The 13,004-nt window shown below is 34.3% G+C and overlaps 1 protein-coding gene across 1 annotated transcript; it reads right to left on the bottom strand.

Moving 5' to 3' along the window:
- Nucleotides 1-10,177: 10,177 nt before the first annotated feature.
- LOC123896546 lies at nt 10,178-11,906 on the bottom strand. Its single transcript, XM_045946921.1, has 3 exons — nt 11,868-11,906; nt 10,522-11,526; nt 10,178-10,416 (listed from the first exon to the last, which is right to left on the bottom strand). The coding sequence occupies exons 2-3, from the start codon at nt 11,522-11,524 to the stop codon at nt 10,178-10,180; spliced, it is 1,242 nt and encodes a 413-aa protein (XP_045802877.1). The 5' UTR covers nt 11,525-11,526; nt 11,868-11,906.
- Between the last annotated feature and the right edge of the window lie 1,098 nt (nt 11,907-13,004).

The raw sequence follows: 13,004 nt of genomic DNA, 5'->3' as shown, positions 1-13,004 counted from the left end.
GGGTTCAGTGATGATTGACATTGAACTTGGTATGAAGAACCACTATTCAATCACCGCAAATGCGATCGGGAGGGGCTGAAACCATTTGATGGCAGAAGTGACCCCGAACCAGATTAGGCGGTAGAGTGAACCGGATCATGGTGGTGAAAACCAAAAAATCCACTTGTTCATTTTTCCAGAATTTGAGAGCTTGAGAGACCAACATTGGAGGCTAGGGTTAGACCAGAAAGAGAGAATTCTCATGAAATCAAAGTCTAAACCACGGTTCAATCCCCGCAACTACGATCGGGAGGGGGCTGAAACCACTTGATGTCATAACTGACCCCAAATCAGATTAATCTGGTGGTAAAAAAAATAAAATCTAAGAGTTGAAAGTTTTTGGGTGATATTATGAGAAACATATTGTAAACTGCTTAGAGTATCTAGAAATCATTAGTAGTGTTGAACAAGAATTGGAGTTCATAAATAACCTTATAATACTTTTTTTTGTATAACAACCTTATAATACATTTGTTTGTTTTGGTCTCGGTCCTATGATATTCATTCCTCTATGGATTTTTTAACATTTCTTTTTGTTGATCCCCTTTATTTACTACTCAAATCTCACATTTGTTTATTGTCGAACTTTCGATGACTCCGATGTTTATTGTCTTACATTTCTTAATTAAATGCAATCTGAGCCACCCTACAAGTCTTCAATAGAGGCAGGAACAAAATGGGGGGTAAATGAGTGAAGAAGGAATGAATTAAATATTTAACCAACTACTATTTGGCATCAATTTTTTTCATCTCAAAATAACATTTCTCAAAAACAAACTACTAACCAAATGCCAACAAATTATGCAGGAATTGGCACAAATTATGCAGCAAATGATGGACCTTTTCCCTTCAGAGACTATTTTGGACTTGGAACCAATAAAGTGACATGAACAATATCATGCACTTTTGTCAAAATCATCACCCACACACCCTACTAGTTTGTTCCAATTAGCAATTCATTACAAACTTACATTTGTTAGAGTATAACTCAATTCAAACTTTTAAAATTAGTAAATATTTCATACTTATAACATTGTTAAAAAATAAAATGGCTCTACAATAACAATTTTTTTCTGATAATAAGAGAATATTACTACTACTAGGAGAGTTGTTGACTTTTTGGGAGGTAATTGGGGGAAGGAAAAAGAGTGGCCAATAGATATGGACTTTACTTGTTCTTTAGGCCAAATTTGGCCTTTGGTTGAACCTCGTGAGTATTTATCTACATAGCATAAGCTAGAATTAACAAATATTTAAAAAGAAAAATGTCCCTGGCTCCATTAATCCTCTAGGAACTCTATATGATTTTTTTCTTTTTTGTTTAATCTTCTGATTTTCAGGAGAATGGACCTCGATAATTTAGATTTTGACTGCGAATAAATAAAATTTGATCAAAAATTATTTTCGTTAGGAATCGAACTCAGGTGGTTTTCCTTTTACCTTTATATATATTTTCTGAATACCAATATTAAAGTTTTGGAAAATAATGCTTGTTTCGGTAAAAAGAAAATGTTAGAATGTATGACAGTTAATTTTAAGTGTATCTTTGATTCCAATCAAGATACAAACATTATTCATGTCATTAGTATTTTTTTTTACTATTAATTCAATTATTTGTTTATATATTCAAGATAACTTCATTTGATCAAAAGATAAATAGACAACAAGATGTGTTGTTAATGTTGCAAAACCAATCCTCTTTACATTGTTATACAAGAGTCTTTGAATTCTTTTCAGAACAACCTCTGATGCTAAAAAGCTAAAAGTGTCAAACGCAAATGATATAAAAACATGTTGATTGTGATTTGTGAGAACACGGTTTCTTATGTTTGGTCATTTTACTTGAAGTAGTTTTAAGGATCGTCTATCTCACAATAAAATTCACAGTAAATTTAAATGTTTTCTTTAAGATTCGGGATAACACATTTAAAATGCCATGAGGTGGGAATCTTTCCAATGGAAAAAGATCATCTCCTGTGCATTATTTCTACGATACAATTTCATCCCTTGATTCTTGGAAATGCTTTTTAGGTAAACACCATGATAGTCCATGTTCTTTCTACGAGTGGGAGGTGTAACTTCTCTTGTGCTGGTCCAGTAAAGTTACGCGATGAAGTGGTGTATGAATTTTCTTTTGCAGGTTGAGTAGTTTCTCTTGGAGGATGCTCTCTTATAGTTCAGCTTTTCCTCTCCCGTTTGTTTGGTGGCTGCTGTGAGGCCCTGTGGTGGTTAGTAGCTCTTGGGAGTCTTTCTTTGTTAATGTTTTTAGTTTTTTATTTTGCTTTTGAGTACATCTAGTACTTTTTGGTATTATGACTTTTTTTTTACCAATTATATATATAATATCTATTTATCATTCAAATAAAAAAAAAATCTCATTCCTTAATTTTAATTTTATTAAAATGGACAACCAGGATTTAGAGTCCACAAGATGGAATCTAAATCCCTTTCCAATGCCCACAATACTTGATCTTAGTTCCGCATGTACCTGCAGTGGTGGTGCCACTCATAAGTGAGGGGTGCACTACACCCCCCTAATACTATAATATTATATATTTGTGCGTTAATAAATTATTTTATATATTTATACATAAATTAATTTTATAAATATTTTATTGAATTACAGGAATCATCAAGATTAAAAAAATTACTATCAACAAATAATTTGATTTGTGTCGTAGAGATTTAATTCAATGTGTGGTATGATTTATATTATGAGACTATTGTAAATTATAAGGATAAAAATATAAATTATTTAATAAACTCATCCTTTTTTTGGTGAATCCAACACATATTTAATTATGATCTCTCACTTCCTCTCCCCTAGCTTGTTTTGAAGCAAACATGTATAAATTAAAATTCTCTCCCTCTCCATAAAGGGTCTGTTTGGTCCGATAGAGGGGAGGGAAGGAAAAAGATTAAATTTACAAAAATTATAATCAAGCACCACTTTCATGGGTTCAAAATAGATATAATATAAGAATTTAGGTGCAAATAGCAAAAATTCAGGGTGTGTAACCGTACATCCTCACTTGTAAAGGGATCCGCTCTTGTTTGTACCTTTACAAAAATTAAAAACATCAATTAAATATGAATTTTTCTCTTTATTAATAAAGTAAGAATAAAAATAATTTTATTAATCGATATGCAAAACACTAAAAAACCAAAAATTTGGGGTAAAGAGAATATATTACAATTTAGATATCTAATTTGCATAACTTGTAAAATATTTTTATAAACATACTTTTTGTCAAGTAATATAATGGTTATAAGTGAATATGTGGTGTATCTGAGATTCAAACGCTAACTCTTGTCTGAAAAATATGAAGTTCCTACAAACTATGTTAAAGTTAGCATTGACGGAACTATTTTCAATTATATAGAATCACCCTATAATATTTTTTTTAAGTTAGTTTATAGATTATTTTTACATAAATCTATTTGATACGATTTTATTATTGAAAATATATGCAAAACATTTAAACGAGGTTGCATAAAAATTAATCTCGTGTGTACAATGGGACATGGAACCAAGGAAGGATCATGTAAATCAGTGGCCTGCATAATCTTTACAATCGTCGTGTTACGTTCGTGTTGAGTCAAGTGGCACTGTTTTGGATAAACATATTTGTTTTTTGATTCATGGCAAAAAAATATTTATGAGGCATAATTCATGATAACTTCTTTTTTGGGTACAAATTCATTTTTATAATTAGATCTAAGAGGATAAAAGACATGCAAATTAGATTTGTACCTCTTGTAAACTCTAATGGTTTGTCAAATAGTCAGAAAATATTTCCCGAAAAAAGATCGGATACTCTTTTTTTTTTGAAAAAATTCTTGAATTGAAAACTGAATTTTTAAAAAATCAATTTTGAAAACTGAATGTTTTACTCAAAAATTGGTTTTGTAAAAAAAAAAATCAATTATTTAACCAAAAATCGATTTTTAAAAGCAAAAATCGGTTATAAAAGTGGTTATGGACATAACCGGTTTAATAACTGATTTTGTGAAAACCAAACCGGTTATGATATTTGGTTATGGACGATTATTTTGGTTTATTCATGATGCTCATCCATATTGTCAAGTACTCATAAATATAAACTTTTCTCTTCGCACCCTTTTTTTTTCTTTTTCACCATTGGTTTTTCATTTTTGCCTTTGAATAAATTTTTCGAAATGCATTTTCTGAATTTGAACTAGAAAAACTTCAGAAAATGCATTCTGAAGTTTTATACAAGGACAAAAATAGGGGTAAAAAAGCAACATGGGGTGGGAAGAGAAAAATTCTAAATATAATAAATACAATAGAGGCTCAAACTGTTCGACAACAATCACAAAGACTAATATGAATATTAAGACTGTACCGAATGGAGGCAAACCTAAAATCTTGTAACTTTTTATAGGTACAAACTCACGGTAAATTAACCAAATTAATAAGAGTAAGAATTGAATTGAAAAGTTCCCTTACCGTAAATCAAAATTATATGAAAATGGTTTATAAATTCTAGCTCAACTACCAGAAATATAGAAATTGTTAAGTCGGAGAGTTGAAACCCTAATCCATCCACCTTGTACGTATAAATTTCTAATGGGTTGTCATTTTATCTGTATTAAAAAAAGGAAAATGCTAAACAGTGTCCCGGGGGCACTATTTAAGGAACCAAATATAGTAATATCATATTGAAATTTGTGCAGTCAATGCCTCGAAAGTCTAAAAAGTGTTATTTTCAATTTTAAAATTTTCTTTTTTGGTTTCCTTAACCAGTGCCCCGGGGGCACCGGTGGGGCACCGGTGGCGGTTAGGATGACCCTTAAAAAAATTATATGGAAATGCAAACAAACATTGACCTACATAACTACCTCATGAATTCAATTATTTTTGGTTTGATTCTTTAGTGTGGCTTTTTACTTATTCTTTTTCGATAGAATAATGCTATTTCTCGCGAACAGAATACCCACGAACTGTTCACGAACTGACGTGTCCCTATATTTTCACTTTCTCTCTCAAAATCAAACGAACCTTCCCAAAATAAATGAATCTTCCCAAAATCATATCCATGGCTGCCGTTGTGACCAGCTGTGTCTGTCATCATGTCATCACCGTCGTTCATTGTTAATTACCATTGTTCATAGTTTTCCTTCCTTAATTGATTTTCTATGCAAATTGGATAAATTTCTATTGTGAATTGAATTGATTTGTGATTGTTGGTTACTCTATTTGTGGTACTTTAATGCTACTGTATGAAAAAAAAATGGGTATTGTTCTACTGTACTTGTATGAGATAGGCAGGTTCAAGTAGTTATGCGGTGTTTTTGCGCGTGCTTGAATTGATAGACCAAAGTTTACTACTGATTTTATGGTTTTTTTCTGCTATGTTCCTACAACAATTTCACATATTTAGTCAAGATTTTTGCTATGTTTTGCACCACAAGTTCACGGATGAAAACAGAGTACCAACCGCTTATGAACGTCGGTTGGTTAGAGTCTTAGCACTACAAGAAAACAAGCATTTACTGGCGGCCAAAAGCCCTCAGTAATACACAAATTTTGTCTAAAATGCATGCATTACTGACGGCCTTGGGCCCTCTGCAATTAGCTCGCCAGTAATATTTACTGACGGCCCAGGACCGTCAATAACGTTACTGACGGCCTGGAGCCGTCAATAATGCCCAACGGTCAATTCAAAAGAACTTCTCATTTACGACGGCCTGCAACCGTCAGTAATGCTTGCCTGTTTGAAAATTGTGACGGCCTGCAGCCGTCAGTAATGTTAAACGAATTAAAAAAAAATTAATAATCTAATTATTTAAAAATCAATATTAATATTGATTTTTAAATAATTAAATTATTAATTTTTTTTAAAAAATTCTAGTTTTAATAATTTAATTTTTTTAAAAAAATATACTGCATAATAAATAATTAAAAAATATTAAATATAATTTTATTTTTACAAAAAAATATTAAAATTTAATAAAAAGCATAATAAAAATACTTAACATAAGCATAATTAAACATAATAATAATATTGTCATTACAAAAAGAAAACAATTAAACATAATATAAATTGTCGTTATGTTATACAAATAATTAAATCAACAACAGATAATTAAAATTACACATCAAGGTTGGTCAGGCGGCTGATATAGTGGTCGCTTCCCCTTGCCACTGTATGTTGGCTGACGCGACCTTCCTCGGCCTCGGCCTCTACCTCCCTCATTTATTATGACTGCGGGGAGTGACGTTCGCGGAGGTCGTGCCACAGGCCTATGAACGAAGTTAATTGGGGCTTGATTGGGATCAAAGCTGGCTTGATTCGGGAAGAAGTTGTCTTGGGGTTGATTGGGGTTGTCATGTGGGATTATGAAGTCTTGTTGATATGGATTTGATGATCTCTGTCAAGGGTATTCGGTGAAAGCAGTTTGTTGATTATTTCTACCGCTTCCGCCACTACTGCTTCCACTTGTTTGCCCAACAGGATCAAAAAATTGTAAATGAATTGGTTCATTAAGCATTTGACTCATATCCTCTATGCTCATACTCAGTACTGGATCACCCTCTCGGTACTCCGGCAGCTGATTCAAATTGACCATGCTATTCAAATCCGGTCGATATTCTTGTTCACCGGCATTTTGATTTTGTCCTGCCGATCCCTGAGATGATGATCCAACCCCCGCCGGCGCCGGCGTCCTCTGCTGCGCAAAGAATTCCTGCAATACATGTTGGACCCGTTGGTCCACCCGCTGATCAAATGTTGCTTCGTACTCATCGCGGAATTCTTCTCGATACGTGGCCCTCATTCGCGCTTCATACTCATCATCGGTTTCCTGTCTTTGAGCTGGACGAGAGCGTCCTGTACTAGATGAAGATGTGTAAGTGACATCTCTCAAATCAGTTGGGTCACTTGCATATAAAGAAGATGTACACCCAGCAGCGAATTTGCGACCTCGAGTCGCACCACCAGCATTCTTAACAAAAGCCAACGACATCTTGTTTCGACGAACCTCCTCATTATCTCGCCTATGAGGTGGTAGTCGTAGTTGGCTTGCATTATATTCTTCAGCCCAAATTTGCGTCAACCTCCACAATAAATTAAAAAATAATTATAATTAATTAATTATAATGTTTAAATATAATTATAATGTTTAAAAAATAATGTTATAAGAAATAAATAATAAATAATATATATAAATACTTACCGAAACTTCTTGCGCCCTTGCCCCCGTCCATTCACCGGAATCTGCATACTTGTGCATCATGTCATTCATTTCCATAAAGGTGGGTGGACGACCAAATTGTTGAATGAACTCAAGACGAAGCGTTCCGGCAGATTTCGACCCTCCAGAGTGTACGCACGCACGATTGGCTTCATCGGTATTTCTGTTGGCTTTGTTCTTTATACACTTTGCCTTATACTCTTCCTCTTCCCATCTGAGGCACAACATAGGGTATGAATTACCAGCGAGCCAGAGTCGTACTCCTCTTCCACACCATCTACGGTTCGAGACTTGGGCATACCCTCCAACCATCGATTCCGAACAACGCGGCGGGGTAAAGCACGTCTACGTCCACCGCTTCCGCGTCCTCCGCGTCCGACACCCGGTGGTGGTGGAATATCATCAATGTCATCATCGACATTGTCATCATCGAAATTTTCTTCATCTGGATTCATCTATAATAAAAAAATATATGACAAATATATTTAAATAATTAAGAAATACATGACAAATATATATATATAATTAATTAAGAAATACATGACATATATATATATATATATATATATATATATATATATATATATATATATATATATATATATATATATATATATTGTTTTATAATTCATCATCATTAAACGATAAACAAATGCAACCAAAAACAAATATTCAAGTACAACGATTAATATTATTACAACGCGGATAACTATATTATAAAATTAATTGTCATCCCAATCTGATACATCTTCATCATCACTGCCTTCATCATCACCATTAGATTCGACGTCCTCTTCATCAACATCACCATCAGAAGGTACTTCTTCGGCTTCTTCTTGTACACAAAGTTGATTAAAAGTTTCAACTGCAATGACATCATCAACATTGGACATCTCATCTTCCTGATATGGTTCATCTTCACGTTCATCTATCTCATTTTTTTCAATCAGACCCCTTGGTTTTGATGTTATTGCGGCACACCAACCTCGCTTATCCCTTGTAGTCGATGGATAAGGGACATAGTGAACTTGTCTGACGTTATGAGCCATAGCAAACGGATCATACAATGGATAATGTTTGTTCATTTTTATGTCCACGGTATTAGTCTTTGAATCATATCTGGTACCTCTATTTGAAGGATCAAACCATTTACAGTAAAACAACACGACTGTTTTCTTGTAATCAAGGTAATTGTATTCGATTTCAAATATGTTCTCAATGACACCGTAAAAATCTCCTTCACCATTTTCAGTCACACCTTTCATACACACTCCACTGTTTACTGTTGTTTTTCCTTCACTCCAACTGTGTGTCTCAAATCTGTAACCATTGACAAAGTATGTGTGCCATTGTTTAACGGTTGACTTTGGGCCATCAGATAAGTTTCTCAAGTGTTGTATGATACGAGTTGCGGGTATTTGTTGGTACATGTATTCTTTGAACCATGCTGGAAATTGCGAATTGATTTGAGCAGAAGTATGTTGTGTTAAAAACATCCTAAGTTATTAAATATCGTTAGTTATAAGCGAACTTAATTGGAATAAATAATTATTTATTAACTAATTAAAAATACTCACTGTAAATATGGCTCGACTTCATTGCAATTAATCAACAAGTGAACATGCGCCGAATAGAGAACTTTGTCACCAGGATACAACACTTTCTCACCACCACCATTACGACCAGGCAAGCTGAATATTGACATGTTTAATGGGTGAATTCTCACAGGCCGAGATGTTTCAGTTTCATTGCGAATATGGCTTGATGACAACGTGTCTTTGAAGTAATGCGAACAAAAGTAAATTGTTTCGCGGTGTAAGTATGTTGCACAAATTGAGCCTTCGACCCTAGCTTTGTTTTTCACGGCACGTTTTGCATAACCCATGAACCTTTCGAACGGGTACATCCATCTATATTGAACCGGCCCACCAAGTCTAGCCTCGTATGCAAGATGCACCACAACATGCTCCATAGAATTAAACAAGGCAGGAGGAAATATTCTCTCCAACTTACACAAGATCAGTGGAATGTCATTTTTCATCTTGATGAGATCAGCCTCTCTTAGCGTTGTCGAACACAAATTCTTGAAAAATTGACTGATTTCAATAAGCGGATTCAATACATGTTGGGGTAAAGAACTAAATGCAATCGGAAGTAAAGTCTGGAAAAAAACATGACAATCATGACTTTTCATCCCACGCATCCTTCTGTGGTCAACATCAGCGCATCTTGCCAAATTCGACGAATAACCGTCTGGCATCTTCACTTCTTTTACCCATCGACAAACAGATTTTGCTTCGTCAGGAGATAAAGTATAGTTTGCACGAGGTTTAAGAAGTTTGCCGTTAGATGTCTCCACCAACAACAGTTCGTTACGTTTGCAATACAACCCTATGTCTCTCCTCGCGTTGTCATTATCTTTCGTTTTTCCTTTGACATTCATGACAGTGTTAAATATATTTTCAAACACATTTTTCTCAATATGCATAACATCAAGGTTGTGACGTAAAAGGTTGTCTTTCCAATACGGCAGATCCCAAAAGATACTTCTTTTTGTCCAGTTGCGCGTTTGTCCATAACCACGCGGTTTAGAGGCAACACCACCTACAACCTCAACCTTTGGAATATCTTTCACTTTGTTCCAGACTTGTCGGGATGTCAAATAATCTGGTGGATCACGAGTCTCGGTCTCACCATGAACAAAAGCATTTTTATTTCTTCTAAACGGATGATCAGTAGGCAAGAACCGACGATGACAGTCAAACCAAGTAGCCTTCCCACCGTTGTGTAACCAAAACGCTTTGGTGTCCATCATGCAAATAGGACATCCTAGTTTACCATGTGTCCCCCATCCAGACAACATCCCATATGCAGGAAAATCATTAATGGTCCACATCAAAGCTTCTCTCATATTGAAATTTCATTTTTGGTTGATATCATACGTCGCAACACCGTTCCACAATCTCTTCAAATCATCAATCAAAGGTTGTAAATAGATATCAATACCAACAGTTGGACTTGATGGGCCTGGTATTACAGCGGCTAAAAACATGTAAGGTTTTGACATGCACATATCAGGAGGAAGATTGTACGGGGTAACCAAAACAGGCCAACATGAATATGGAGTGGCTGATACTTGAGTATATGGTGTAAATCCATCTGAGCATAACCCAAGTCGGACATTCCGTGGCTCCGAAGCAAATTCGGGTTAAACTTGATCAAAATGCTTCCAAGCCATTCCATCAGAAGGATGTCGCAACTCACCTGACATTTTTCTCCTTTCATAGTTTTCACGATGCCATGTCATTTTACTGGCAGTTTGCATCGATGCATACAACCTTTGCAACCTTGGTATTATGGGTAAATAGAACATCGCCTTTCTTGGGATTGACTTCCTTCTGACTGACCGTGAATTTCTTGTTACACGATATCTTGGTTCTTGACAAAATTTACATTCAAGTAATGCACCGTCATCTACACCAAATTCGTTGCTATAGTACAACATACACCCGTTAACACAACAGTCAATTCTCTTCGCTCCGAGTCCTAACTTTGCAACCAATTGTCTTGCTTCGTAATAATTTTTTGGCAAATCAAGAGGACGGTCTATTGTTATATCCAACATCAGTTTCGTTATCAAGTCCATGGTGTATTCTGAAACAAGACATTCAGACTTGATACCCAAAAGTCTAATACACACCGTTAACTTTGAGTCTCGAGAGCCTTCACACAACGGTGTATTTGTCTCTTTCAAAAGATCAAAAAATCGCTGGGCTTCCTCATTTGGTCTCTCGACGTTAACATCAGCGTCATATTCATCATCAGCAGGGTCGTCGACATCATTTGGCACATAAATCGGCGTATTAAACCCAAGGGCATTAGTTATCATATTGTCCATCTCATTAAACGGATCATAATGCTGATGATAATATTCGGGAACAACAACGGGCTGAAAAACACTGCTTGAAGCACGATTTTGATTCACGGGAACAGTCGTGGAACATCCCTCGCCATGACTTGACCAAACCCAATAATTAGGTTGGAATCCCTTTTTATATAAATGAGACCTAATTTCATCTTCGCTCCGTATTCTTGTACATCGACAAAGTACACACGGACATCTAATTCCCCCTTCACGTATCACAATGTCATTATATTTTACTGTATTGATAAACATTTCGACCCCTATTTTAAATTCCTCTTTAACCCGGCCCCTCTTTCCAGGATTATGTCTATCGTACATCCAATTACGATTGGTAAAATCCATATCTGCGTAGTTTAATTAATATTTAATTAGATCAATGTATTAAATTTATTACTTTATTTCTCAAAAGTATTTTGGACATATATATATGTCTACTCAACAATAACATATAAACTTTTAACATTTTATTTTTAAAGTTTATGGTTTATTAAATCTAAAAAATACAAAGTTTTTTAGTTGACAAAACTACCGACTTTTTAACATATATATTATAATTTTTTAAAATATAATTTTTTTCTTTTTTTAAATACATAGTAATAATAAAATGTTAGTAACTATTTCTAAGTGTACCGTAAAAAAAAACTATCACTAAATATTATAAATTAAAATTACATATATTACTTACTTGGGTGCCGGGTAGAGTCTTACTTGGCGCGCTCCTAACCACAAACTCCGCTCCTAACCCACGACCTCCGATGACCACGAGAATTTGCTAATAAAAATGGTAAACAACAAAATATTACAACATATACATTTAAATAACAAAGTAAAAATTTTAACTTTTTCTTTTTAAAAATACACAAACTGTTAAAATTTATCTTTTTAAAAAAGAATTTTTTAAAAATTTCGGTTTTAGAAAAAAGAATATTAATATACTGTTTTTTTTTTAAAAAAAACTTTTTTTAATTTTATTTTTACTTTTTTCGAAAAAATCAAATTTAAATATATTTTTTTATTTTTTTTTCAAAAACAATAATTTTTATACATAGTGATAAGAAAATATTAGTAACAAATTACAAAATACTAATTAATAACTATTACTAAGCATACGGTAAAAAAAAATTATCACTAAGTATTATAAATTAAAATTACGTTACTTACTTGGGTGCCGAGTAGATTCTTACTTGGCGCGCTCCTAGCCCACGAACTCCGCTCCTAACCCACAACCTCCGACGACCACGAGAATAAGACTTGCTATTAAAAATGGTAAACAACAAATATTAATTAGAACATATACATTTAAATAACAAAGCAAAAATTTTAAATTCGTAAAAGTAAAACACAAACACTTATCACTTTTTGTATGGAGATTAAGTTGAAAGTATGAAATTTAAGAGAGAAGTTAGAGAAAATTTAGAGAGAGAATGGAAATGTAAAAATGAAGTGAAGGTGTAATAGATTTGTTGAAGAGGAAAATATATAGGAGTAATATACGTACAAGACCGTTGGAATTTCAAATTCAAATGTGCATTACTGGCGGCCTTGGACTGTCATAAATGCCTAACGTCTTTGTCATTACTGACGGCCTGGCACCGTCGTAATTGCCCTCTGCATTACTGACGGCCCAGGACCGTCATAATTGCTCAACGGCTTTGTCATTACTGACGGCCTGACACCGTCTTAATTGAGCATGCATTACTGACGGCCTGACACCGTCACTAATGCTTAATATTACCGTTTTAAATTTTTTCGTTCCTCAAGAAGCATTACTGACGGCTCCCAGCCTTCAATAACCCACAAATGCATTACTGAGGGCTAAAAG

Source organism: Trifolium pratense, linkage group LG7 (genome assembly GCF_020283565.1).
Source record: "Trifolium pratense cultivar HEN17-A07 linkage group LG7, ARS_RC_1.1, whole genome shotgun sequence".
Classification (NCBI taxonomy): Eukaryota; Viridiplantae; Streptophyta; class Magnoliopsida; order Fabales; family Fabaceae; genus Trifolium; species Trifolium pratense.
The sequence above is the reverse complement of the archived record's forward strand: the minus strand, read 5'-3'. Positions and strand labels throughout refer to the sequence as shown.